Source organism: Vidua chalybeata, chromosome 23 (assembly GCF_026979565.1).
Source record: "Vidua chalybeata isolate OUT-0048 chromosome 23, bVidCha1 merged haplotype, whole genome shotgun sequence".
Lineage (NCBI taxonomy): Eukaryota > Metazoa > Chordata > Aves > Passeriformes > Viduidae > Vidua > Vidua chalybeata.
The window spans coordinates 1,670,870-1,698,481 of NC_071552.1; the positions used below are offsets into that span (position 1 = coordinate 1,670,870).

Consider the following 27,612-nt stretch of genomic DNA (forward strand, 5'->3'; position numbering starts at 1 on the left):
GCAAGAAGTTCTTTCCGCGGCGGGTGGGTTTGTCCTGAGATGTGCTCTCGCTGCCACGTCCCAGGCCTGTCTGCCGCACTGCTTACACTTGGTTTATTTCTGCTCAGCTTTCCTCAGAGTTACTTTCCCGTTCCTATGCTTGCTAACTTGATCTTGTAGCAAGATCTCTGGAGTCAGAGTTAAAACTCATTTAAAGGTGACGCTTTTTGCTTTTACGGGGGAGAAACCTCCCAAAGCAAGCTGCTCCTCTGGATAGCAGAGAAGGACATGAAGCTGGCCAACAACAGACCTTGAAAAGCTTCCTAATTTGCTCCATGAAACTCCAGCTTGGGTGCGTGGCTGTTGCTGAAATAAAACCCATGAGTAAAACCCAAAGAATGAAACACTTGTGAGAGGTTTGCAATTCAAATACAATTGATCTCAGTATCACAAGCCCATGCCCTCTTCACTAGAGACCATGCAACAGAGAAATTATGTCCAGGGGAGAAAGAAAATTGCTGTTTCTTTTCCAAAAGGGATGTATTTCCCCCATTAATTAACCTGCTCATTGATGAACTTTTCTCCCGCTGTCTGAAAGCAGAAAGTCGCACAAATTGTCCAGAACAGGAGGCAGCTTGTGTTGTGCCAATGTGGCACAAAACCACGTAGGAGCCCTGATGTAAAAACCCAGTATCAACCAGTTGGATTTCCATAGTAAGATAAAATTACAAGGCCAGTGTTGTGTCGACAGAAGATGATACAAAACATCTCAGCATCCAGCAAGAAAGGAGTAAAACACAGTATAATGCGTGCAGAAATATACAGAGAGCACTTGCACTAGTATAAAAATATCCACAGTCCTCAGACAAATGTGAATCGGTACAAAATAATTTCAAGAACGGGTTTACAAAAGGACATGTTAATATAAAACAGTAAAACCAGGTTGCCCCCTCTCCCAGCCTCATGCACAGCACACACAGACAGTCCATGGAAGGCCCACAGGAGCTGGGAAGGAGCAGAGCCCATCTGACCTCCCAAGCCCACGGGCGACGTAGAAAAAACAAAACCACAAAACCAAAGGGGAAAAAACCCCACCCCTGGGGGATTTTGGAGCTTGTTCTTTGCCCAGCAGTTCTTTCCTGATCCTTCAGGGCTCGGCGTAGCAAGGAACTGGTGTGGGTAAGTGCTTGGTGGCCCTGGCAGTGGGGGGACAGCAGCAGAGGATGCCTGTGCACAGGAGGTGACAGCAGAGAGGGCAGGAGCGCAGGGACAGAGGCTCAGCAAGGACAGGGGGTGCAAGGACCTCAGGAGGCAGCTGATTCCAGCTCCCCCACCCATGAAATCCTGCAGCAAACAAACAAGCACTAAGATCCCGCAGATCCCCACAGCTGCAGAGCAAACCCCGAGGGCCTCGGAAATGGGAGCAGCTTCGGAAAGTGGGGAAAGCAGGGCTGGGAAATGGGAGCCTGAGTTTGGGAGAAAGGGAGCTTGGCCGGGTTGCTGAGCTTTGCTTCAGACCGTGCATCAACCCTCCAGAGGACTCTCCCCCCACCCAGAACAGGTCCTGTCAGCCTGCAGTGCCCACAGAGTCACTCTGCTCCTGCAGGACAGCAGCTGGTCCAACGTCAGCTCTCACAATCCAGCAACCTCTTCTCCATGAAGGCAAAGCTTCACATTTTCGCCATCAGTGCAGTTTTCTGTGACACCAGCACAGGAGATGCCCAGCTGAGCCTGCAGCACACAGTGCAGGGATGGAGGAGACGGGGGAAAAAGCATCCTTAAGGCCTCCAGGGTTTTGCTGGCAGCGCCAAGCCGGGCGTTTCTGCCCCACAGACCAGTCCCTGCAGCCTCAGGACAGCAGCTGCCCTCGGGCACGGGCAGTCAGGTGCCAGCTGTCCATGCACACAGCCTGCACCACCCGTGCCTGGCACAGAGGCTCTTTTTTGGCAGCTCGAATTGGTCTCCTCCCAGCACTTGGGCTCCTTGGTCACTCTCTGAGCTCTGCAGACAGTCACAGGTTTCCATAGAAACAGAGCTTGAAAGCTCCATTAATTCTCCCCGTGGTCTTCTTCCACCCAGGCCACGATTTTCCCCTCCCAGCCAGGAATGATGTCGTCATCATGGAACACCTACCATAAAAAATAAATAAATAAAGTATTTCAGTCATGTCTGGGGTCTGGACCCAGGGGTCTGCAGTGTGAGCGGCGTCAGGGACATGAAGTCAAATCCCAGCTCAGATTTCCCAAAATAATCCAGGGAACACATAGAAATGATGGCTGAGGTATGAGTTTTCACAATTTAGGTAAATAACAGACCAGGCCTCACTAACCAATGAATACCAGGATTATTATCAGCTTGTTTTTTTTTTTTTTTGACATTAAAGGTAAACTAAAGACAGGAATCACGCCTTTTCTGAGTCAGACCACGACCTCCAGCTGCTGCTGCTGCCTGTCCCCAGAGAGGGTGACCCTTTGCCCTTGCCCTAATCAATTTGTGAAGCAAGAACTGTCCCAATAACCTGAGATGAATCCAATCCACACCCACACCAGGCTGAGCACGAACAGGGCTGCACTGCAGCACACAAAGGAAAATGATGCCACACACACAGAGTTCTCTCTGAAAAAACCTTCAGAAGAAAGGAAAATATTGCCTTTTTAATACAGGCTCTCCCATTGCAGTAGGGTTTATAGAACCTGCAGCTTAGATTTTTGCTGTGTCCCCTGGGCTGTGTCACAGGCTGGCTTTGCCCAAGGGGCTCTGCAGCTCCCAGGAATTGCTTTTGCTGAGGATGAAAATATTTTAGCACAACAGGAGCTTAACCCACAGCTGGGAAAGCAGACAGTTTTGTTTGGGGGAAACATCCACTATTTCATTAGTTGAAAAGTGAGGTGACCATGGTCCCCAGGGCTGTGTGGTGACATTGATCCCAAAGCTCAGTCCCACTTTTACCTCCTCCTTCACTGTGCCAAACTCTGGGTCCAGGGCTTTGAAGTGGTACCGATGGGTTCCTTCCCGATCGATGGCTGCCTTGAAATCCTTCAGAGTCACTTCCCCTAACCTGCAAGGGAAATAAATAAATGCAAACACAAAACACAACAACAAAGCTCAGGGACTACTGCAGATCATTTTCCCCAGCCAACAGCATGAAATCTAGTTAAGGCACAGCAAACCTGTGCTGGCTGGGAGCATTCCCAGAAAATCAGAGTGCTGGTTTTAGGGGCACAGGAGGGTTAGGAAGGCCCGGGCTCACCTCTTTGGTATGCTGACCATGAAGGGGGTGAGGGAGCGGTCGGTGAAGTACAACACTTTGGTGCAGGCACTGGTGCTCATCACGGGCGTGCTCTGAGAGTGAGGCAGCTCTGCAAGGCAGCAACTCGCTGATTATCATCCCTTATCATCATTATCCCTCCCCATCTTCCCGTTCCAGCTGGCCAGGGTGGATGGTGGTGCGTGGATTTTTTAATTTGCCCATTTGTGTTTCTCTCCCCAGCTCCTGCCTTGTTTCCTGCTTCCCCCCCAAGAGCTGAAACAGAGGAACTGAACTGCACAGTTTTAAGGCTCCTTTTAAGCAGAAAGTCTAAGTCTAAGGAAAGTACAGCTCTTGGCTTCGGTGGGCAGGTCATTAGTGACTGAATAATCAGTGACATTTCCCTTCTAAATCTGACACAAATGAAGTGCAGTGCTCTGGAAAAAGCCATTAAGTGCAAAGCCTCGCCTTTACTCTGCTTTACTCTGCTTTACTCTGAGAGTGAGGCAGCTCTGCAAGGCAGCAACTCGCTGATTATCATCCCTTATCATCATTATCCCTCCCCATCTTCCCGTTCCAGCTGGCCAGGGTGGATGGTGGTGCGTGGATTTTTTAATTTGCCCATTTGTGTTTCTCTCCCCAGCTCCTGCCTTGTTTCCTGCTTCCCCCCCAAGAGCTGAAACAGAGGAACTGAACTCCACAGTTTTAAGGCTCCTTTTAAGCAGAAAATACTCTGGACACATGCAAAACACACGTGGTGTTTAAAAAGGCTGCGCCGTTCTGCGGCTATGAAAGGCAGTAAACACTGAGCGGGGAGCAGGGAACGCTCCTCTGTCCCCACTAGATGGTGCACAGCAGCAGGAAAGCTGGGATGACATCCCTTTTCCCGGCGATTGCCACGGTAATTTGTGCTGCAGCAGTGCCCAAGAGGCTCGGCCCAGCGCTGTGATGGTGCTTTACAGAAAACCAGCCATAAACGTGTGTCCCTTCCCTTCGCAGGCAGCTCTGATGCAGAGGGGGCAGATTCCCGAGGGGATTCTACACCCGGGCAGTGAATTTGGCTGCGGGAGGGCAGGATCTGCAAGTCACTTACTGGATTTGGGAGGCCAGGAGTCTCTGCACTCGTTGCTTGCCCTGCTTGCTGGTGATTTCCCCCGCACCTGGGGCGCAAAGCCAAAACAAGGACAAAGTGTCACCTCCCGGCCAGAGCCCTCTGGGTGGCGAGTGAGGGGCAGGAGTGTCCCGGGGAGCCTTTACCCTCCTCTCCTGCCTCTTCTGCGTCTCCATGCGGTGCAGGCGCTCCATGAGGCTGGAGATGCCCTGCTCCAGGCTGTCGATGGTGTGGTGCTGCGGGTCGTGGCCACTGAAGCTGTTCCTGAGGCTGCGCAGGGCGTCCCGGACCAGCTGCAGGTCACTGGTCTGCCCAAAACAGCACAGCTGAGACCAGCCCAGGCTGCTGCCTCCCCAGCTTCCTCTCCCCAGCAAGGGGAAAGCTCTCTTAATGAAATAAAAGAGTTCCAGGACATCTGGCTGGGAATGCACCCCTCAGGTGCACTTACCCCTCGGTGGGCTGTGGGAGCAGCTCCTTTTGCTGCTGGCTGGAGAAAGCCATTGCTCTGGGCACTGTGACTGCTGTAAGCCATCACCTGGGCAGGGGAAGATGTGTGAGTGTCAGAAGCTTCCCAAAAATCCCCATTTATGGACTTCAAAATGAGAGGGAATGAGAGTTTTCCACATCTGTGATAAAACTCCCATCTTCTCCCAGATAAAGACACTCCCTAAAGTGTGCAGGGAGCTCCTGGTCACAGCACAGACCTGACTCCTCACATAAACGTGGAAAGACTCAATACCAGGGTCAACAGGAAAAGGAGGAAGTAAATTGAGCAGTGGTCTAACCATTGTCAGGGTCAGAGGTGAAGCTGGAAGCTGAGAAAGGCTGTGGCTTTCATCTCTGAGGATTCTGAGCCAAGAGGCTGAGCCAGAGTGCTCAGTGCTGGGGGCTTTGGGGGCTTTGCCTGCCTTGGTCAGGGCTCTGACAGGGAGAAGGCAGAGCCAGAGCTCTCTGGGATGAAGGGGAGGGTTTCTGGAGACAGGTGCCTGCAGGGTGCTGGGCAAACACCACCCCAGGTGTGGAGCAAGGCTCCCGTACCTCCTCAGCTTCTCTCTTCATGCAGTGAGCCAGCAGGGCCTCCTTGTGCTCCAGCTCCCGCTCCAAGTCCACCTGTGGAGGGGCAGCAGAGCAGTCACCTCCAACTGGGCCGGCCAGAGCAGCTCCCAGTGCAGCCCAGCTCTCCCTACCTGCTGGTAGCTGGCCTCGGAAAGCTGCCTGAGCATCTCATCCAGCTTGGTCTGGTGCTGCTGCAAGTGCCGATCCTTCTGGCACAGCTCCTTCTGCAACACAGGGACCCAGGGAATCAGCAGGGCAGGGAGGGAGGCTCAGTCATCTTCCCGTGGCAGGGAAAGTCGTGTCATCTGCCAGGATCAGGTGACTTGCACACGGTGTGCTTTGCAGATGTTAGAGCTGAGTGTCAGAGCTTTTTTTTTTTTTTTTTTGACAAGATCAATGAGGTTTTTATTGCCCAAAGTCCCCTTGGCCAAAGATCCGCTGCTGAGGTCACAGAGCTGTCCCAGAGAACACAGATTCCCGAGGGATGAGAGGACAAACAGGTCACCCACCCTCATCTGCACAAGTGTTGGACACTCAGCAGCCACCACCAAAAACCACGACAATAAGAGATCTGCAAGAAACTGTAAGGGGAATGCAAAGAACTTCTGATCCCTCCACCTCACTGCAAACACCCCTGGCTCCCACAGCTCCTTCCTGGGGCTGTCCAAGTGCCAGGGAAAGAGCAACCCCATTCCCAGACCTGAAGAACCACCCAAACCCCCATGGAAGAGGTTCCATTACTTTGTACTCCGCCAGGAGCCGGTTTCTCTCTTCAACCTTCCTCTGGAGGTCAACCTGCAGGAATAACACCCAGCTGTGAGGCAGATATCCCCAGCGAGTGAAAACCTCTGCCCCTTGTGCTAAAGGGCGAGCAGAAACCTACAGAGATCAAGGGAGCTGCTGTTTAGGGTGGCAACCTTTGGACAGAGACCTGCACAGGGCAGGTGGCACCTGCTAAGCCAGGGAGCGAGGAGGGACAAATGCAACAGCACTGAAAGCATCAGGGAAAGCCCCTCCCTGTCCCAGCTGCAGGTCCTGGAGGACAGGAAGCGGGAGTGAAGGTCAGGAATCTCCAGCCTCACAGCTGGCCAGCAGGCTGTGAGCAGCCTGTGCTGTGCTGAGACCTCTGGCTGCTTCTTCACTATCCCACGACCCCAAAATCTCTGCTGCAGCCACCCCCGGGGCCACCAACCCCCCACCAAAATGACCTCAGCAGCAGCAGCAGCAGTGACTCACGTTCTGGTTGTGCAGCTCCTCCTTGTCCATGTTGGCTCTCAGCAGCTCCTGCTTGAGCTGCAGGACTGAGGCATCCTGCTGGAGCAGCCTCTGCTGCAGAGCGTCCTGGGGAGAGGTGATTTCTGCAGGAGGGCAGCGAGGGCAGGGCCCCTTCCCTGGGGCTCCGTGGCCAGAACACACAGTGGCCACTCGGGGCTGAGGAGCTGCCAGGGCCCTCAGAGGGCTCTCAGCCCTCCTGCCTCTCCCTTACCCAAAACTGATTTCCCTGCCAACGTTTTGGCCACCAGCACAGAGGGATTTCTCTGCTTCAGCCTAAATTTCCTGCTCCAGAAGTGATGAACAGTGGCTCTGGTGGACGGGAGCAGCTCTGGAGGGCATTCAGCCCTGCAGCTCCTGCTCCAGCCACTCATCCAGAGGGCACAGAGAGGCCAAGATCAGCCCAGGACACAGGGAGCCTTAAGCCCTGAGTGTGACCCAGTTGTGCAGTGCAATCCTCTCTGGAGAGGCCAAAGTCAGCACTAATTCTGCACCTTTCACTCACTCAGAGCTCCACCTTGGACAGCTACTGCTGTTTGCTCCCTTCTGACAGGCAGCTCTAAAAATACCTCTGTCAGGAGGAGATTGGCAGTGCTCACCACTCCAGAGGCACAAACGGAGCCATTTCTGGGCAGGACAGGGACACCCCAGGCTCTTTTTCCTGTGCTGGCAGGAATGAGTTCACTGGGCCAATGCTTCTGGGTGTGTACTCCAAGAGAGAGGAGGGAATAAAAGAGCCAGCCAACCAATTTATGCCTCTTTTTGTTTAGGAGAAACAGGGGGAAAGAACGAAAAAGGGCAATACTTGACCACAGTCTCACAGACAGAGCAGAAAACTGGAAACCCAGCTCCTTACACCTGCCTAAAAATTCGGAAATAAACCACAGGACCCCCCCCCTCCAAGCCCCCAGTACTCCTCCTTCCACAATCTGAGATTCCTCAGAGGTGTGTGGTTGCTGCTGGCCCTACTCACCTAAAGCGCCACTATTTATTTTTGATGAAATGCCCCTTTCCTCACCTTTATTCCCTGGAGGTTCCGAGCTTCTTGTTTGTATTTCAGCAGCTCCTTCTGCAAATGCAACACAGTGTGGTTAAACAGCACTTTGTCAGCCCTTCAGAACCAACCAGAGCTGGTGTTTTCTGCTGCAGGAGGAAGCACATCCCACCTTTCCCCACAGATCCAAGAGCCTGAGAAATTTTAATGAGTTACAAGCATGACAAAGAGCTGAGCTCTTAAGCTCTGTTATTAAAGTCCTGAGGAAAATAATGATTGCCCAGTCACCCAAATCTCTCCTTCAGGCCAACATCAAACACTTCTGCCAGCATCAGAACTGGTCCCAAGCCTCCAGAGTTGGAGCCCTCACGGAATATTCCCCATTTCATCCATCACGTTGCCCACCCTGCCTCATCCCCACCGTGTTTTCCCCTAAAAAAATCAAGTAGAGCAATCTGCAAAACCTCTCTTCCCCCTCCATGTGTCACCCTCTGACCTTCAGATCTTGGTTTTCTTCCACACTCTGGTCCAGACGGCTTCGGATGATGATCTGAGTGCAAAATATCAGCGTTGTTATTGTGCAGTAGGGGCAGGGCAGGGCAAAAGGCAGCTGCAGCAGGGAAATTTGGGTCCAGGGGTGTTCTCACCAGCTGCTCCTCAGGGCAGGCTCCACGCTCAGAAAGTTCAAAGGACCCTTCCTGCTCATCCTCAGGTAGAGACCCATTGAGCAACAAAGCCTGGGGAGATAAAGGGAAAAAGAAAAAAAAAAATGTCCTTTTCAGAGATTTCAAAGGGAAATAGGTGAGCTGCAGCTCTGGCCAGCAGTCACTCCTATCAACAGTCCCTAACCAGCTTCATTTCCCATTTCTGCTGATTTATTCCCCTCAAAAATGAGGGGTTTTCTTCAGGAATGAACGAGAAGATTTATCCCCTGACAAAGCTCTCCCAGGGATCTGTCAGCTCGTGCCCTTCCCCACAGAAAGAACCAAACAAGGACAACTCAGATTTCCAGGGAGTGAAATCTCAGCTTTAGCACCTTATAGGGTGTGTGTGCATCAGATCCCCAATATTTCAACCAAACTGTCACAATCTGGAGCTGCTCAATTATTGAGTAAGAGGAGCAAAATCGATGAATCAAATCCAATTTCCTGGCTGGCCACATCAGCTGCCTCCCCCCACTCCCAGGGGATGAGGGGGGAAGCAGTGCCAGTCCCTCCTGTCCCTGCTCCCAGTGGGCACAAAATGCACGGGTTTTACCAGTGAACCAAGGAATTTTTTTTTTTTTTTTTTTGGTGACTCTTTTGTGTCCTGCCCATTGTCCCCGGGGCAAGTGCCCGCCCAGCTGCCTGTGCTCCTCACACAATCTCTGCTTTGTTTACTGCCACATAAATATTTACAATTCAAAGCCACTGTGGTTCCCAGCACAAACAGAAAGGGATGTTCCTGAGAGACTTCAGTGCCTTCACCATATGGATCAAGGGTTCCCCAGGCACAGCCAAACACACACGGGGCTGAGGGGCAGGCAGGCAAGCGAGGGAAAGGTCCCACAAATTAACAATTGTGGGGAGAATGTGCCAAATATGAAGGTTCAGCCAAGCTCATGGAATGACTGACGCAGGGCTGGGTGACCCTGGAAGGGAGCACTCTCTGAGAAGAGAAATCTCTCACCTGCAAACCCGAAATCATCTTTTTCGCCTCCTCCATTTCCTTTTCCAGGTGGTCCTGCTGTTCCAGGAGCTGCTCCTCCCATGAGTTCTCCAAGTGGGACCCGGAGCTCCCTGCCTGCCACTCGGGCTGGAAGTGAGAGTCGGCCTCTTCTGCAAGAGAGAGGAGCTGCATGTTGCCCTGATTTTTGAAAGTGTTAAGTTTTCTTTTATAGTTCTTTTGAAAGTTTTAAAGTTCTCCTAAAACTCCTTCAGCCTTCTGATGATGTTTACATATTTGAGAGTCAGAGTCCCCACACAATTTCATGTACAAATAGAATAGTTTACATTATTTCTCTGTGTGTGGAGAGAAATGATGGATTGATCTTTGGACCAGTGTGGTTGGAGAGGTGGCAATTCCATCCTCCAATCCACAGTCACCTTTGGAATTCTATAAACACCAGATGTTTGAATAAAACTGGGTCTTTTTCTCTCTTACCAAGCTTCTGTGTGCTCATTTCGTGTCCAGTAACCACAGCTGCATGTGCTCCTGGCAGCCCAGGAGGGCCCTGCTCCACTCCCCAGTGCCAAGCTGTGGCAGCTCATCTGACCCCAAGGATTTGTGCCTCATTCCCAGCCTTTCCTACACACACTTTATCCCAGGTAACTTCCCACCGGCTTCAGGGAGATCTCCAAGCACAGCACTGGGGACAGTGTGTGTGACAGAGGGGGAAGAGCACCTGTGGGCTTTGCAGAGCATCCCTCAGTGGCCCAAGGACAGCCTGGAGGCAGCAGTAAAGCATTCCAGTCCCTGGGGAGCTGTCCAGCGTTCGTCACACACAACAGTCCCAGGGTTTTACCTGTTTTAGGCTCTGTTTCTTCAGTCTGGAGGATCACAAGTCTCTCCTTCTCCTCCGAGGGGGCTACAGTGGACTCACTCTTTGCACTGTGGACAGGGCTGGCTGAAGTCAGGCTGCAGAGCAAGGCAGGAACAGCTCTTTTAGATGAAGATGATGTTGATCAGCACTAATTTTGAACAAGCATTTCTCTATATTCACTTTTATCTAAGAATTATCTGCATCCCAGAGAAACCTTCAACAACCCAGCCTGGACATGTAATTTTTTGAATTCAGACTCTCACACAGGGGTAGGACCACACTCAGGAGTAATTTACTGCCAGCCTTATGCTGGACAAAAAGCCACCCTGGCCCCGTCTCTCGCTCCAGAGCTTTCAGATGAATAATTTCAGCTTTAAATCCCAATATATTTGAGAGTCAGATTCCACTCACTCATGTTCTTTGATTAAAACTTCTTGGACTTGCCCACATATTTTCACAGGAGCCATCTCAGCTGACTGGGAGGGTCAAGCAATCCTTTTCTCAGAGATTCTTCCCGAGTGCATCTCCCAGACAACATCAAAAGGTGGCTGAAGCTCACTGACCCATTCAATGTACCCCGAAAGTCGCAGGAATTAATCCTTGCAAGTGTGAGCAGGAGTTAATTTTTCATTCTCCCCCAACACAGAAACAAAGGGCAGGGAACAAAAAGAAAAACAGTGTGGAAATAATATAATAGGTTTAGAAAAAGAAGAGGCTTCAGCAGCTCCCTCCCTGCATCTTCCCAGCACTGCTGCTCCGACTCCCACAGCTCCCACAGAATGGGAAAAGCCCTGCAATAGAGATGGAAATGACTTGCTGCTCCTGCCTGCCCCACTCCCACGGCCAGGACGAGCCTCTCCTCATTCAAATTACAGACCTGAGTGCAGTTTTTTGTGGTCCAGACTTCCCCCGTGTTCAAGTGAAAGAATAATCATTGTCCAATAGAAATGTCCCACAGGGACAGCACCTGTCCTTTCAGGTGTGTCCATGATGCTTCAAGGGCTCCCAGCCACCTGGCTTTGCTCCAGGATTTACCTCCAGGAATTCCAAATCCATCACAGCAGTCCCTCATTAGACATATTTTTAATATCAAATTTGTAACCAGCCCCTGCTCCTGCTCATCGCTGAATGGGGCCATGGCATAAAATTATGGCTTTTGGGTTTTTTTTAAATGCTCTTTATTACTTGATTTGGCAGTTCTGCTGGGATTGCATTATGTAAGAAGGGTCAGAAGAACGGATGAAACTTTCACACAACGCAGATGCCAGCAGGAAGCCCAGCTGGTCTGACATGGCCAGCAGCTCCAGGAGGGATTTCGCTTCCTTCTAGGAACAGATCTCACAATTCCCTCCCTCCCATTCTCAGCTGATGCTCTGAAGCTGCCCTCGCCCCGAGGCACTGCTGGTTCTCATCCGTGCAAAAGCTGTCCCAGAAAAACACCACCAGGCACAGATGGGAGAGAAGGTGGTGAGACAGGGGAAGCGAAAAGGATGAGCAGGATGAAAAACAAGGATATGAGCCCAGAAATAACATTCCAAGTCCGCTTCTACCAGCACTGGATCTGCAGCCCAAAGCCAATGAAAGGCACCACAGGTGGGGATAGGTCCCCACAGCACAGACAGCTTTACATTTCCTGAGGCACTCCCACATGCCCAGACCCTTTCCAGGCAGTTTTCCTATTTCAAAAGGCCACTGGGTTCAGCCAGCATCCATAACCACCTCCCAGACGCTGCAAACAGTGGCAGAGCCAGAGGCAGCTGGAGCAGCAGCACAGGTCAGGTTGCTTTCTGCATCATCCAATTAATGCTGGAAACACTTGCCCAGGCTCTGTATCAGTCCGGGCCATCAGACTATGAAACACCCGCTGATGCAATGCCTTTAAAAGTGCAGAACAATTCCCTATTAAAGCATGCAGGAACGAGGGCTGGGAAATGAAAGCTTTCCAAGAGAGATTTATGATGCAGACTGCTCCACTTTATTCCTTTCACCACTTGGTTCCTTAACCCACATCCTGCCTCCCCCGAGCCCCAGATCCGCCAGCACGGCCGAGGCTTCAGGGCAACGAACCCCTGAATGCCCCGAATTTTAACGAACACCCCATCCCTGCTGCTCCCGAGGACAATGGACACAGTCGCTCACCATTTGACCTGCTTCCCTCCCATGATCCCACTTGAACCCGTGGCCTCACAGAATCCGCAGGATCCCGGCTCCGCTCATGCCTCCTTCCCTTCTTCACACGCCCAGCTCCTGCCAAACTCCTGGGGGAAGCTTTGCGAGCCGGAGCGCCGAGAAGATTCCCAGCAGAAACAACACACACACACGCACACAAATTAACCAACTCGGGGGCTCCGCCGGCTGAGAGGCAAATCCGCAGCCCCCGCCAACGGGTTTGATTCCAGAGCCGGGGAATTCTGCAGCCTGCCTTTGGCTCCCGCTGCTTTCCCTCGCAGGTTATTCGTCTCCTGCTGCTGCATTTCGGTCAGCTGCACAGCCGGTTGTTTTCATCGCCAGGCTCCGGGCTTGCCGCGGGTGTTTCTCATCCCATCCCGCCCTCCTTGTGCTGCCGAGCATCCGAGGAGCCGCCGGGGGAAGGAAGGAGCCGCTGCCGGCGCGGGGTCCCTGCGCTGCCGGGGGGATGGAGGCTCTGCCCAGGCTGCTCTCCCGGCTTCCAGAGGGATGGAGGCTCTTCCCAGGCTGCTCTCCCGGCTTCCAGAGGGATGCAGGCTCTTCCCAGGCTGCTCTCCCACCTTCCAGAGGGATGGAGGCTCTTCCCAGGCTGCTCTCCCGGCTTCCAGAGGGATGGAGGCTCTGCCCAGGCTGCTCTCCCACCTTCCAGAGGGATGCAGGCTCTTCCCAGGCTGCTCTCCCACCTTCCAGAGGGATGCAGGCTCTTCCCAGGCTGCTCTCCCACCTTCCAGAGGGATGCAGGCTCTTCCCAGGCTGCTCTCCCACCTTCCAGAGGGATGGAGGCTCTTCCCAGGCTGCTCTCCCGGCTTCCAGGGGGATGCGGGCTCTGCCCAGGCTCTCCCGGCTTCCAGAGGGATGTGGGCTCTTCCCAGGCTGCTCTCCCGGCTTCCAGAGGGATGCGGGCTCTTCCCAGGCTGCTCTCCCGGCTTCCAGAGGGATGCGGGCTCTGCCCAGGCTCTCCCCAGCCCCAGGCACGGCTCCCTCTCCCTCCTGCTGTCACACGGGCTGTGCAGGCACAGCCTTTCTCCGAGATGCCTGGCTCAGGGGTGGGGGAGGGAATGCTGCTGGAAGGGGAGGGGAAAGGGAGAGGGATGGGTGAGGGGCTCAGCAGCCTGGGAATCATCTGATTTTTGGCACATTTTTCCATGAATCTTTTCAGCAGCCTGCGCTCGTTGGCGCTGCCGTCCCTGGGAACTGGGAGAGCTCGGAGCAGGGAAGGAGCCAGGGATACTGCCCTGGGACACCTCAGCAGCAGGGCCGGCTGGACGGGGGGTCGCTGCACTCAAAAATGTCTCTCAGCAATAAAAAAAAAAACATCTCGTTTCTCCCAGCCAGTTCTCCTAACTGAGCTAAGCACACTCCTCCCCGCGAGGAAAGGGAAAGCGTCTTGTTTTCATGGTGCAGAATTGTGTCAGCAGAGACACCCCCAGCAGCTGGAGGGGAAGAATTCTGCCAGTTTTTGATCACTTTTGGAAAGATTCTCGCTGTGTTCTGCCCGATCAGCAACAACATCACCATTGCATTGCGGGCAGAGAGTTCATGGCATTATGGGGAAAAATAAAACAGAGAGGCAGGATGCGCAGAGAGATTTGTGTTTACCACCAAAATACCAAAACAGGAGGAAACAGCAGCCACCTGACAGGGTAGAAGAATACATCAAATATTCCATCTCCCTTAAACTGAGGGGTGAGAGCAGGCAGCAGAATGTGGTGCTCCTGAGTTCAAGAGCCAGTGCCAAGGTCCTGTGGCATTGTCCACAAAACGCCGCTGCCAAGAGCAGGATTTTTACATCCCCCCTGGCAGGCCGGCCTCAAAAGCACACTGCTGACATCATGTGGAGGCACTGCTCCAGCACTGCCTCCCTGGGAGCCCCACACTCCTCCCGAAGCCTATTTATAAACACTCTCTCAATGACACGCAGCAGAACTGGGGGATAAACACAAACTCTTGTGTTTTTCTCCTCTGTTGGGCAAAGCAACGTCAATTTTCAGGTACACAGAGAATTATTGGTGCTGTGGAGCGTAAAAATTGGCCTGAGAAACGCTGGGGAAACGTCCTGCCTGCTGAGAGGCTGTCAGTGGCAATCTGTCCTTGGCAAATGAGCTCCTCACTCCCACACAAACGGGAGGGAGGCACTCGGGGAGCAGCCCGGGCAGGGGAAGGACACGGAAAATCAGAGGTGGGGCTTTCAGTGGCAACGGGAGACCCTGAAGCAAAGAGCTGCAGCTCGCCACGTGCAGCCCTGCCCTCGGATCTGCTCCAGATGAGATTAACTGGAGCACAGCACCACTTCCAGAGGGAGCTCCAGTCGTTCAGTAACACAGTTCTTCCTCTTCCCAGTAGTTTTTGGTTCTCTGGGGGAAAAGGGAGCGGCTTCCCTTTACTACAGAGCTCTCCATGCTGGATCAGCTCCCTCACTGCAGTAATTTTTCTTCAAAAGCCCCTTTTTTTGGCTGCATTTTCTCACAGAAAACTGCTTCACGTTGATTCCCGAGGTTTCACCCTCCAGACCAGCCAGGGATGCCCTTTTCCATCAGAACTGAGCGGATTTTGGTGAGGAGAACAGGCACTTTAGGGAATGTCAGGCAGAGGACACGTCTTGGCAATAGAATTCCTCACCTGGAAGGGTGGGACTCCAGTGGCACGTTCTGCTGGCCCTCGTACTGCTGCACCAGGGCCCGCACGCTCCAGCAGGGATTCTCAATCTCCTCGTCCATGCTGCTGTTCCTGGGGGTGACAAGCACAAAATGAGGGGAGCCTCACCTGAGTGCTGCTGGAATTCTTCTCTCTCCAGAAAGGAGGGGAGGAGAGCTGAGGAAAAGGAGGTAAGGAAGAGGAGACAGCCGGAAAAATGCCAGTTTTCCTATCAGGGATGCCCATCTTCTTGGTGTTAAGGGAAAACAGGCAAACAGGCCTTGTTGCTTGAAACTCATCCCTAATTCTGTGACCACAAAACTCCAAAAGCTCTGGGAATGCGAGGAAGCATCACAAGGACTTGGCTTTCCTGAAGAACTCCAAGGCCTTTGCAAGGGAAACCTTTAACATTTCATTTTTTCAACGCAAGTTACCATTTCAGCCTCCTTTCCAGACTGCTTCAGGGGTGCTCCCTTGAGCCAGTATCAAATGGGCAAATGACCTTCAGCCGTGTAAATGAAACCCTGCACAGCCCCAGCACCTGGCTCCCAGCTAAATGTCATTGCTATTATTGTTACTGCCAGCCACGCAGCACCTCTGGCAAGGGGCAAATGGGATTTTCAGAATTATTCCCCGTATGCGTGTGGATTTTCAGCATCCCCAGGACTCAGCAGCCGCCTGGAGCAGTGGGATGAGCAATGGAGGGGCCAGAAAGGACTTGTACAACATCCTCAGCTCTGGAAATGAAGCTCCAGATCTCCGGGGTGAAAACCTGACTGGTGTTTCGCGTGGCATGAGAACATCTCCAAGGAGACAGCACCAAGGGCAGCGTGGGGAGAAGGAGGCAGCACAGCTCCCTCTGCCTGGGCTGTAGCTCCCTGTTCTGCTCCAGGGAGATAAAGAGAGACCCAGCTGCTGTTTTGCTGTAAAACCTGAGAGGAACCTGGGCTGGCAGCAGAGCCAGCTCAGTGCCCCCTCTGCGAGGGCACTTTCAGGTGCTTTTGCACAACAGCAGCTTCCCCCCGCCAGGAACAAATCGGACAAAGGTACATTTATTTTCATTTTCTTTTGAATTTCAACCCAGCCCAGGCTGGCATAAGCAGGGAAGAGCCCCTCACCTCTGTCTGTGCCTGAACACGTCCCGGCCGGACTGCTGGACGTCCTGCCGGACATCGGCCAGCGCGGCCACTGCCCCTTGGGCCACGGCGGCGGCCGAGCGCGGCCGGAGGCTGCCCGGCGGTGCTGCCCAGCTCCTGCCCCCCGAGCCAGGGGTGCCAGCTCTGCCAGAGCCTGGTTTGAAGTGAGCAGCCAAGGCCAGGATCAGCCTCATGGTGGATTTCAAGTTCCCCTCGACGATATCTGCAAAATGCAAATGTTTGGGTGGTTAACGTGGAGTGCCGGCAGAGCTGCGCCTGCCCAACGAGATGAAGATAATTAAAGCTGTTCCAGCCCAGCAAAGTGCCTGCCACCTCCACAGCACAGCCCTGAGCCTCCCTTTACGGCCATTTCCAGCAGTTAATTACTGAACACATAATTACTGAGGGCTCACTCCAGAGCAGAGCAGTTACTGAGGACTGTCACCGACTTTATTAGCAGAGAATTCCCTTTTTTAAAGCACAAAAAGCAGAACAGCGATGCATTTTTCCAGTGGTGTGCCATCAACTGTTTGCAGCACCCTGCAAATGTAAATTAATCATATTCAGTGATATCACACTGCATTTTCCAGCACACTGATGTCATGGCAAAGATCAGCCACCCTTCCAGACCAAGATTTCCCAAAACAATTTAGTCAGAGCTGCTCAAAGTCCTGAGTAAGCCACGCCACAGACATGTGACTGTGCGTTGTGTCTCCTCTCTGTTTCCAGCCCATGGCTTCCAGTGAACCACAAATATTTTTTCCATGTCTCCTTTCACTCTAGCAGGTTTATGTGTCCTTTTGGTGAAAGATTCCAAGCCTGTATTTTTCATTACACCACTACCTGGGCCTCTCAGTGCTCAGCAGCAGGAAAAAAAGTCACTTTTGTTTTTTTTTTTGTCTGCATTGCCCATCTTTCAACCCCAAAACCTTCTCTAAACCAGAGGGGGCAAAAACCCTCAACTCCCCCACAAACTGACACATTTACTCATAAATTACCTGTTTGATAGAAAACAAAGGCACAAACAGGATTTCAGGAGCTAAAATCCCCCCCCAGGGCCACGCACCTTTAGCTGACGTCTGGTGCATGCGGATCTTTCTCGATGCCACGAACTGTAAGACTTTCTCCACGTTTTCCCTCATCTCCTGCTGGCTGCTGGGGTTGAGCTCGATGCCACTCAGCTTCTCACCAGCTGAAGGGAGTGAAAAAGCTTTGTCAGAGGGGAGCTGAACCTCTGGGGACTGCCAGGGGGATCGCTGGCACTGCTCTGATCTCATGTCTGGGTGCTGCTCCTGCTAAACTGGAACCAGCACCAGGAGTAACTGGGCTTGGGGCTGTTTTGGGATGATGGCAAGGTTTTGGGGGGCTGGAGCAGGGTTCTGGCAGGATTTGTGGTCCCCTCAGGGACCCACGCTGGAGCTGACTCTTCCCAAAGGACTGAGCTCCATGGAAAGGGCTGACCTGGTGAAGAACTGAAGCAGGTGGGACAGACCCACCTGGGAGGAGTTTGGAGAACTGTCCCCCACTGGGGCAGGGGTGAGTGTGAGGAGGAAGGAGCAGCGAGGACAATGAACTCCCTGCACCCCCGTTCCCTGTCCCCCTGCCCAATGACACCAGTGAACCGGTCACTCCTCCAAAAAAACACCCCCCACCTCCATGTGGGAGTCCCAGGTTTCCCCATCTGCTCTAACTGCCTCTGAACCATAAGGGCTGTAATAGAATTGCATTTATGATCTGATTTATGATTGCTTGCCTTCCCCGCCAGCTCTGCCGCCCCCCAGCAACATCTGCCCGACAGATGCCAGAGCCAAGGCAGCCCCTCCACGCCAGAGCCAGAGCTGAGGGGGAAAAACAGGGCCAGATGGCAGCACTGACCTACAATCTCGATGAGCAGGGCAAGAGTGACCCCATCGCGCAGGTCCTGCCTCAGGTCCTGCACTGGCCTCACCGCCGGCTTCTTCTTCAGCTGGGAATTCACCCAGGCCACATAGGCCTGCAGCTGTTGCTGGAACAGAAAGCAAAACGTTTGCATTGCACTTTCCTCTCTGATCTTCGCAGATCTCAGTCGTCCGCCCTGGGAAATGAGCAGCAGAGGTCTCACCCCAGAGCCTGGCTGCCATCCCTGCCTGCTGCGGGGCAGCTCAGCCAGGGTGGGAGGAGGGAGCAGGACAGGACTCCTGAGCTGGGCACAGCTGGCCTGAGAGCTTTTCATTTCATCTGCACCGGAGCCACAGCAGCGCTGTCACCTCCTGGCTTTGCTCACGCTGTGTCCCAGGCCCAGAGCAGAAACCCAGAGTGCAGGAGCAGGGAACCCTGAGTTATTGCCCACTGAACAATTCCAGGACAAGCAGGGGAGGTTTCCTGGAAGAGACAAGAGCCTCCCAGTGTAACACTCCCAGCGTGGCTCGTTTGGAACACTTGTACAGCCCCTCCACGTCCTGGGAGCTGCCTCAGCACTTCCAGTGGCCCAGTTTCTATTCCTGCACGCAGGGAAGCTGCCTTGGGCCCTGGGAGCCGGGAGCAGGGCCTGGCCAGCAGCTCAGGAGGGATGCTGTGTGTGGGAGAGACCAGGGAAACTCAAACTCAGGTTCTGGTCAGTGTGAGAGACCAAGGAAACTCAAACTCAGGTTCTGGTCAGGGAAATTCAAACTCAGGCTCCTGGGAACTGTGAGAGACCAAGGAAACTTAAATTAAGGTTCTGGTCAGTGTGAGAGACCAGGAAAACTCAAATTCAGGTTCTGGTCAGTGTGAGAGACCAAGGAAACTATAATTCAGGTTCTGGTCAGTGTGAGAGACCAGGGAAATTCAAACTCAGACCAGGGAAACTGAAACTCAGGTTCTGGTCAGTGTGAGAGACCAGGAAAACTCAAACTCAGGTTCTGGTCAGTGAGAGAGACCAAGGAAACTTAAATTCAGGTTCTGGTCAGTGTGAGAGACCAGGGAAATTCAAACTCAGACCAGGGAAACTCAAACTCAGACCAGGGAAACTCAAACTCAGGTTCCTGGTCACCCTGAGGACCCATCTGGCACAAATGACCCAAAGGCAGAGAGCAGACCCCCGTGACCTTTCCCTTTCCACCCTCTCTCTGTAACCCTTCCAGGGCTGCTGCAAAGGCTGCAATCCCCTCGGGCAGGGCTGCAGTGGGACATGGAGGGTAAACAAACTGATCCATTGATGGGATTACCTCCCTTTTCACTAAGCTTCCCGTTATTGTGCCCATGCAGCAGGTTTTAAGCCCCCATTCCATATGATCTCAGCAGTGCCAGGCAGAGCTGATGCTTTTACAGCCCATCAAAGTCACAATCTGGTCACAGCCTCACTCTTAATTACCCTGACATAGGAAATCCAGCTTGAATCACTCATGGCTCGGTCTGCTGGTTCAGAAAGGTGCCCGGACCTGTGTGAGGCAGCTCTGCTCACTCAGCAGAGGCTGGGGAGCTCAGAAGGGCTCAGGGGCTGCCCTGGTGCCTCTGGGAGAAAAGGGAGCAGAAATGTCAGAGCTGATCCATCTCTGCTGGAGCAGCCCTGGGGAGGGGCTCTGCAGCTTCTTCTGCTGTAGTGGCAGCAATGCCCAGCCCCACAAGTCTTTATTTTGTACTTTTTCTAATCATTTTAGGAACTGGCACTGATTCCCCAAGGACACAGCCCCTCCTGTGTCCTGTTTAAATCTGCAGTGTCCCCCAAAAAATCCTGTGTCCCCAAAATCTGCAGTTTTTTGGGGGAGTCTCTGTGGCTCTTCCACTTCTGTCTCATTTAGAAGAAAAGCCCTTTCACCAAGCAGTTTGTTTTCTGTTCCTCCTCTCAGAACATTCCTCGTGCATTCACAAAAAAGAATTTTTGGCAAGACTTTAGTCTCTATCTCTTAAAAGCAGGAGGAGGTTGTCACTGTTATTATTAGTAAAAAATAAAAAAAGCCATCCCTAAATCCCAGAGCAGTTACATTTTAAACAACGAGTATTCAAAGGAGGCTTCTGAGGCAGTGGAATTGGGATGTCACCAGGACAAAGTCGTTTCACTCCCATGGCTGCTGTAATTCTGCAGACTTACACTTCATTAACAGACTTGGTTGGCTGGTTTTGGGTTTTTTCCATTAAACATAAGATTTTCCTGCAGACGTTCAGACAGTTGGACTGAAGAGCATTTCCTAACTTTGTACCCAAAAACCTGGCAGACGGAGTGACTTCAGCAAGAGCCTTGGATTGCTGCAGAACCCAAAAATCCAGGGAGGGAGCTGTCGCTGCTGGCAGCTGAGGGGAGCATGTGACTGACCTTCCCAAGGAAATTTATCAGAAATAAAAGTTAAGTGACCTAAAAATGGCCAAGTGCTGTGAAATGCATGAAGGGACAAAGCCCAGGAGCTGCTCAGCAGAAACCCCAAGGGCAGTTTTTGAAGCTGGAGAGTCCAAAACGCTTCACTTCTCCATCAGCTGGGAATAACAAAGGACATTGTGGGCTGCACCTTCAGCCCTTCACCTTCAACACAGCCACCAGCCCTCACTGCTCAGATTTCCACCTCTAAATCCACAGACTCAGGCTTCCAAAAAAACTGAAAGATTTTTTGTTTCACCTCCTCAGGATTCCTTTTGTTTCAAGCCCCAAGGCAGCTACATCAACACAGCCCTAAATATTATCACAGCAACGTGGTTTGCTGCTTGGGTGGACATCATTCCTGCCACCTACCCTGGGAAATACTCCAGGAATCAACTTCCAGCACAGGGAGGACAAAGATTTGCTGGGATGTGTCCTGCCCTGGGAGCAGCAGCCCTTCCCAGCCCATCCCACCACACCAGAAAGCTCCTGAGCCTGCATTGCCCACAGTGCCCCAAACCCACGGGTTCCATCCCCGTTTGGGGCTGCAGGCATCCCAACACCCACTCTCACACAGCTCTCAGCTCCTTTTAGCCAACAAAATTCCCCCCAAAAAAAGGTCTGGGAATGGGCATGTCACCCCTCAAGCGTTCCTGCTTCCCCTGCACTTTGGTTGGAGCCCAGCCTTGGAATTTTCAGGCTGCTCAGCTCCTCACCAGCACTTCTTCCAAACCCAGAATTTTTCAGAGGAAAACCAGCCTGGTGTGGGGTTTGCCATACAGAACACACATTATTTAGGATTATGCTGGAGCTAAGCTTAATCCTGTTTACATTAGCACAGCTTTGTGTTCCAAAAAAAGCCCCTTTTACCTGTACCTTGCCACGGGGAAGAGCAGCAGCTGTGCCTGAAGGGAGCTGGAGCCCAGCTTGCTCCAGGCAGAGCTTTGGGGGCTGTTTTTGTCTTCCTCTGGAAGACTTTGCAGGGCAGGAGAAGATGTTTAAAGCAAGGTGTTAGGGACTATAGGACATCCCAACAGAGTTCCACGGGCAAATTGCAGGTTGGGATATATGAGGTTCATTTTTACCTCTCTGGGATTAAAATATTGCACATTTCGGTGTTGAACAAATGGACAAAATCAAGTTTCTAGCAAGGAGGGCCTGCCATGCTCACTCTCATCTTCCAGTAGATCCCGTGACCCTGTTTCCTTCTAGAAACAGATCCCTTCTCTACATTAATTTGAGTTTGAATCCATCCTTACTACTGGATTCAGACAATCATCCTGCCAGGATGAGGTTTTTGATGCTCTTTACACGGATTTCCCTTTGTGCACTGCTTTGATGAGCTGGAATCCATCATTACTGTTTGATGGAGGGAATCATCCTGCCAGGATGAGGTTTCTGAGGCTCTTTACACCCATTTCCCTTTGTTGCACACTTGTGGCCACTGCCCAAGCCCCAGCTCTGACGAGGTCAGCAAGAAGAGCCCTGGTGCTCCCAGGATGAAAGGAATTCACTGTTCCTCCCCCCCAGAGCCCTGAACCAAAGGCCTGCAGCAGCCTAATTGCATCAGGACGTGCTGGTTGAGGCCCTGTATGATTTCTAAGCTTTCTGGCATTACCTTAATTAGATGGGGACTGTAATTTTCCACCCAGCCTTCCTCCAGCTTGCAGATTAATTTTTTGTTGTTGTTCAAGGAGGCCTTTGTAGAAGCAGAAAGCACAAACTCCCAAGCAAAGAATATTATTCCCTCTGCTGTCAAAGCCAGCAAAAGATTTTTTTTTTCCCCTCTCAAAATTGATGCTTGAACGTGATTCAGGTTTTTCAATTTATTGAGATGCATCCCACAGTGAAAACCACCCAGTTATGACCAGAGGGAGGCCAGAATGACCAACAGCACCCACAGGAGTTCTCCTTCGTACAACTCCAAATTTAAAGCAGGTGTTGATTTCCAGAGTGCCCAGCTCTCCAGCAGGACATGGAATTTTTGACTGCAGAGTTTTCCACCTTTTCCTCAGTCCTTTCTTTACCCATTAAGAGGAAGAGCTTAAGTGTAAGCAGCAAGGCCCAATTCCATCCCTAAATTATTTCTTTAATTTTCACTTCTTGTAAAGCCAAAGACTGCCATGGCCCATTCCAGAGTCATCCAGCTGCCAGTGCAGGATGAAGTCATTCCCACCTGTGCCTAAATACGTTGCCATTTCATTAATTTTGTGCTGTGAAAGGGCTTAATAGTGCAAATGTAAGATCCTGAAGCAGCAGCACCTCTCACATGATGCTCAGCAGGTACCTGAGGCCCTTTTCCCACCCAGGCAGAGCTCGGCTGCCAGCCACAGGCAAAAAAATAAAGGCAAAAACTGGCAAAGAGCTGAGCTTTGAGTGCAAAGGAGTCCAAAGAGGACTTTGGAGCACATGATTCACCCTGAGCTGTCAGATGGTTCCACTGGACACAAGCAAAGCCCAAGGTCTGTGCAAGCACGCTGCACTGACACATCCCCTGGATGTGTCCTCTGGGGAGGAAAAGGAACATTGTTCCTCCTTCAGCACCCCCCCCCATCCCCAGGCAGGGACAGGCAGCTCTGAGAGGAGCCTCAGCTCCTCAGGGCTCCAAAATCTGCAGGCAGGGACTCTGCAGAGGGCAGGGACGCCCAGGGAGGCTCCCTGGCCCAGGCTGAAAGCTCTAAAGGCACATTTAGGACACAGAGTTTTGGATTCCCTCTGCCCACGACTTGCTGGGAGTGTGGCATCCCCTTGACCTCTTCCTAAAGCAGCTGCAGTGATCTTCATGTTCCTGGGAAAATGGTCTGAAAAGCAGAAATCTGCGAGTGCTCCTGTGCAAATGCTCTGTAGAGACACCCTGCCAAGGGACAGCCTGGCTTAGCCACTGAGGCAGGGATTGAGTCCTGACTGCTCCAGCCCTAATCCTACAGAGCAGCAAATACCTGCTGAGAAGTCCCAGTGCTGGCCAGGCACCAGGGTTTGGGGGAAAACGGACAACAGAGCAGGGGGTGGTCTGCTAAAGCACATCTGGGGGTAAATGCAGCTGTGGGGAGCCCCAGCTGTGCTTTCTGGCTGTGCTGGAGGCTTGGAGGGCTTTCAGGGCAGCCCAGGCAGCTCAGACACCCTGCCAAGGCTCAAAGGGACCCCGTGGCTTTAGCAGGGTGGGGAAGGTGTGAGATGCTGCCAGCCTCGCCCCAGGACAAAGCTGGGGTGACAAACCAGCAGCACCTCTGGAGCTCGGTGTGGCCAGGGAGGATTCACTGCCCGGGAGCACTGGGGCTGAGCAGGATGAGGGAGCCAGAAGTCAAAACAGCTCTCCATGGTGAATCCTATTAATGCTATAAATAGCCCTGGCGGCAGAGGGTGAGTGCCAGCTCCTTGTGCTGGGATCACACAGCACAGACCTTTTTGTCACACAGCAGGACCTTGGCCCGAGGCGAGCAGAGCCAGGCCCGCACGGCCAGAAAAGAACCCCAAAGTAAATAAATAAAATCAAAGTAAATAAAGAAAATCAAGTAAATAAACCCAAAATCAAGCCCAGGGCGTTGCCCGGGGTGAGGAGTCACCCCTCACGGGCAGGATGGCACCTCCACCCCTCCGAAGGGTGAAGGAGAGGGGTTGTAGGTGTGGGAAATCCAGGAATTACCCACCCGGCTGAGAACCAGGGGAAATATTCCCTGGGGAATTTCCCAGGGGAAATATTCAGTCCCTGGTGAGAACAGCCCTGCAGCAACTTCTGCTGGGCAGGGGCAGCTCCCGGGCCAGAAACGTGGGAGATTTCCCCTCGTGGGCAGGTAACCCTGCATTTCACTTGGCCCTTGTGAAAAGTGCATATTTCCTGACTGGCTTTTTGCAAATATTAAATTGAATATCATATGTGTTACGTTAGAGAGTTATGCTGTGTTAATTTTCTTAAGTGGCGTGTTAAATATAGTTTTAAGTTACAGTATCATGTTAAAATAGAAACTCTACAGTGTAAAATATTTTTTTTTACTGGTTCAAGAAAAAAGATAAGATAAACAAAAAACTCTTCACACAGAGATAACAGCCACAAGGCACATAAAGAGTTACAGCCTCCTTATCAGAAAATACAAACGTTCTTCCACCTTCTCTCTGTCTTTATAGAACCACCAAAATTAAGAGAAAAAAAGTTAACAAAAACCAAAAAAAAATTCTTAATTTGCAAGGAATTTCTGCATCATGTATGAGATATATAAATATACAACAAGCTGTTGCTTTTAAGGCTTGTTCCTTGGTTCACAAGGCGTGGTTTTGGCAGCTCAGTGCCCAAAAACATCCACACGTCCAAAATTCTTTGCTTTTTATTATCTCATAGTGTCCTGATCCTCATTGTTCAGATTTTTATTACTCTAATTTTATTACTATTTTTTAATAACTATTTTATTACTAATAAAGCTTTGAAATTTTCAGAACCAAGTGATTGGTGTTTTTCACAGCCCTGCTTGCCAAACAGCTCTGCTTGGGCCCTCAAAGTCTCCCTGTCCTCTCTGGAATGGATTGTTTGCTCAACATAATCCAGCTGGGAGAAAGAAAATAGTTATTTTAAATGACTCGCTGCACACAAGCAGCCCCATATAATTAAGTTTGCCACAGGAAATGATCCTCCAGCTCGAAAAAAGAGAAGGTGTGTTATTGTTAAGATGCAGCTTGGAGCTGCCAGGCCCACTTGTGACACATCTCTCTGTGCCCCATCTGTTCCCAAGAGCTGACAGAAGTGGCAGCACATAAATAAACTGCATTTCCCCGAGGAAAGGGAACAGGCTGAGGCCACATGGACAGAGCCAGCGCAGATGAGACCCCTCTCTGTGGCTCCCTTTCATGATAAACTCCTGCTTTTAGCAGCCACGCATCCCCAGGGCACCATCCAGCTGTGGGATTGAATTATTTATCTGCCCGGGAGCAGGAGAAGTCGCCACAAACAGCAGGGAAACACCTTCGAGGCAGGACAGGCCATTAATGAGGGGCTTTAATGCCCACGGGGGGGACTTGGCTGCATCTCGACATCAAACAAAACCATCCCGGCTTCAGATGTCTGCAGGTGGCAGCGCCCACGAGGGCTCTGAGTCCGAAAGGGAAGGGGAAAAAAGGGAAATAAACCGGCCTGAAGTGACAATTCAGCAATTTCGGGGCGCCTTGAGCAGGATGTGATTCCGCACGTGGTGGAGAGAGCAGCAGTGCAGCTGAGCTGTGCAGGAGGACAGCGCTGCTGCCCGCTCCAGCGCTAATTAGGGGATAATTGGGCTGCTGAGGTGCCCTCAGACAGAAGGGATGGAGAGGGAGAGGGAAAAGGAGGCACGAGGACAAAGGAACTTCCCCGGAGGCTCTCGGCTGTGCAGGGTTTGGTCAGCACCCCGCACTGTCACGCCGGCATGGGGACACAATTCCACGTTAATTTTAGTGTAAATAAACACGGAAACGGGCAAACAGAGACGGGCAGGACGCAGAGCTGGTGCGAATGGAGTGCCAGAGCTCCTCTCTCACTTCCAGTGCCCGGGCTGTGATGCCCGGGCAGGTCACAGGTCACAAATCACAGGTCCTCCCCTTGCTAAACCCATTTTAGTTTTACTTTTGCTGCAGAGCGTGAGGAGGCAGAGATCCCGAGAGTCGATTTTTTCTGGTGGGAGAGGGAAGTTTCTTCCACAGCTGAGCCGCCTGTGGGTCAAACCAGCCAGGGCGAGGCACTGAACGCCCCTGGGGTTTGCTCCCATCGTCGATTACGTTATTAATAAATAAGTTACTAATTGTGCCTGAGGAGGATGTGCTGCCCCCGAGCACAGGAAGTACGAGCTCGATCTAAACCCAGACCTTGGCTGGCTAAAAACGAGCCTGACACTGTGAGGAGGAGGAGGAGGAGGAGGGGATGGAGCGATTCCAGCTCAGCCCGGCAATCCAAGGAGCCCTGGGGCCGCCCTGGAGCCGGGGCAGGCTCAGGTTTCACCCCCGGTTTGTTTTCCCGGAGGGGAGCGGGGCCGGGAAGCCCAGCAGGGATGTCCAGTGTTCATTTTCTGTGGATAACGGGCTCAGCACCCAGGCGCTGCACGGCTGAGGAAGCACCCGACACTGAGCAGAATTGAGTTCTGCGCTCAAAGAAAGAATAAACCCCCCCCCCCTAAAAAAAGTGAGAGATAAAATAGCAGCAGCTCTGTAGTTCCAGCAAATCCCCCACAGTTTTTCCTCCTTTTCAGCTCACAGAGAGCAGATCGTGCTCCAGCATGAGCTGCCCGGGCATTACTGTGTGTAAATACCCAACAAAACTCATTTTTTTGTGCTCCCCAAAGAGGGAAGTCCCACTGCACTCCCCACACAGCCGCAGGATTCCCAGCTCTGGAGTTTCTTGGTGCATGTCCTTATTTTACGATTCATTACTCTCCTGGCAGAATAGGCAAATAAAGAACACTTGGAAAATTACATTTGAATTTCAGTCCCCTGGGGATTCAACTTACAGAAAAAGAGGGGGGGGGGACCCCAAAACAGCTCCAAGAAATGCGAGTCCATAAAGCAGATTTACAGCCCCCAGGCACGCAGACACGGCACATCCCTCAGGAGAGGAGCCGATTTTACACAACAAACGCTGCCCCACAGCCTCCCGCAGTTTGTATCTTGCCGGGACAGCAGCAAAGCAGCGAGAAGAGCACAAACCCCCCCGGGCTGCACAAACCCCGCCTGTAACACCGGCCACGAACTCCTCACCCAACTCCTGCCGAAGCGCAGCCCCCCGGTGAGGAACCTCGCTGTTCCCCCCGCTTTTCTGCCCCACGAACGCAACAATTCGGCACAAAACCATTCTGCCTTCCTCCCGGCCGGGCTCGGGGACGTGGCTTTACCTCGGTGAAGCCCTCCTGAAGGATATCCAGCAGATTCCCCCTGGCCAGGCAGGCGAGCATCGTCCCGGGCGAGCCGCCGGCAGCGGCTCAGGGGATGCGGGGCCGCGCTCCCGGCGCCTCGGGGCGCCTCTCCCTCCTCTTCCTCCCGAGCACAAAGGCCGGGAGCTCATCGGGAAGGGCGCTCATCGTCCCATCTGTGCAGCCCGGGCAGAGCGGAGCCGGAGCGCCGCTCGCTTTGGGCATGCTCGGCGGGAGGAGGGAGCAGCTCGGGCTGAGATGTCACTCGGTTGTCAGGGCAACGCCGCGGCTTTACGAGATGCAGGC

The 27,612-nt window shown here is 52.4% G+C and overlaps 1 protein-coding gene across 5 annotated transcripts; it reads right to left on the minus strand.

Annotated features, from left to right (window-relative positions):
• Positions 1-762: 762 nt before the first annotated feature.
• On the minus strand, positions 763-27,519 carry DIXDC1 (DIX domain containing 1). Of its 5 annotated transcripts, none has more exons than XM_053963272.1 (20): positions 27,289-27,519; positions 18,013-18,142; positions 17,204-17,329; positions 16,120-16,360; positions 14,987-15,094; positions 10,163-10,275; positions 9,328-9,476; positions 8,307-8,396; positions 8,156-8,209; positions 7,684-7,734; positions 6,630-6,734; positions 6,135-6,188; positions 5,525-5,617; positions 5,376-5,447; positions 4,786-4,872; positions 4,484-4,645; positions 4,320-4,386; positions 3,230-3,338; positions 2,929-3,037; positions 763-2,108 (listed from the first exon to the last, which is right to left on the minus strand). In XM_053963272.1, exons 1-20 carry the CDS (start codon positions 27,346-27,348, stop codon positions 2,028-2,030), a joined length of 2,061 nt encoding a protein of 686 aa, XP_053819247.1. In that variant the 5' UTR covers positions 27,349-27,519; the 3' UTR covers positions 763-2,027. The 5 variants fall into 5 exon arrangements, with proteins under 5 accessions (XP_053819247.1, XP_053819246.1, XP_053819249.1 ...); XM_053963271.1 differs by lacking the exon at positions 27,289-27,519 and adding an exon at positions 18,239-18,400; XM_053963273.1 differs by lacking the exons at positions 763-2,108; positions 2,929-3,037; positions 3,230-3,338; positions 27,289-27,519 and adding exons at positions 3,692-3,738; positions 18,239-18,406.
• Between the last annotated feature and the right edge of the window lie 93 nt (positions 27,520-27,612).

Bases quoted from the DNA above. Each gene is read 5' to 3' on its own strand.
- DIXDC1 (XM_053963271.1), bottom strand. From the start codon at position 18,349: ATGAAAAGCTCTCAGGCCAGCTGTGCCCAGCTCAGGAGTCCTGTCCTG. The intron at 8,210-8,306 runs GTGAGAACACCC...TTTTGCACTCAG, and splicing joins CCTGCCCTGAGGAGCAGCTG to ATCATCATCCGAAGCCGTCT. The intron at 4,646-4,785 runs GTAAGTGCACCT...TGTTTTGGGCAG, and splicing joins CTCCCACAGCCCACCGAGGG to ACCAGTGACCTGCAGCTGGT.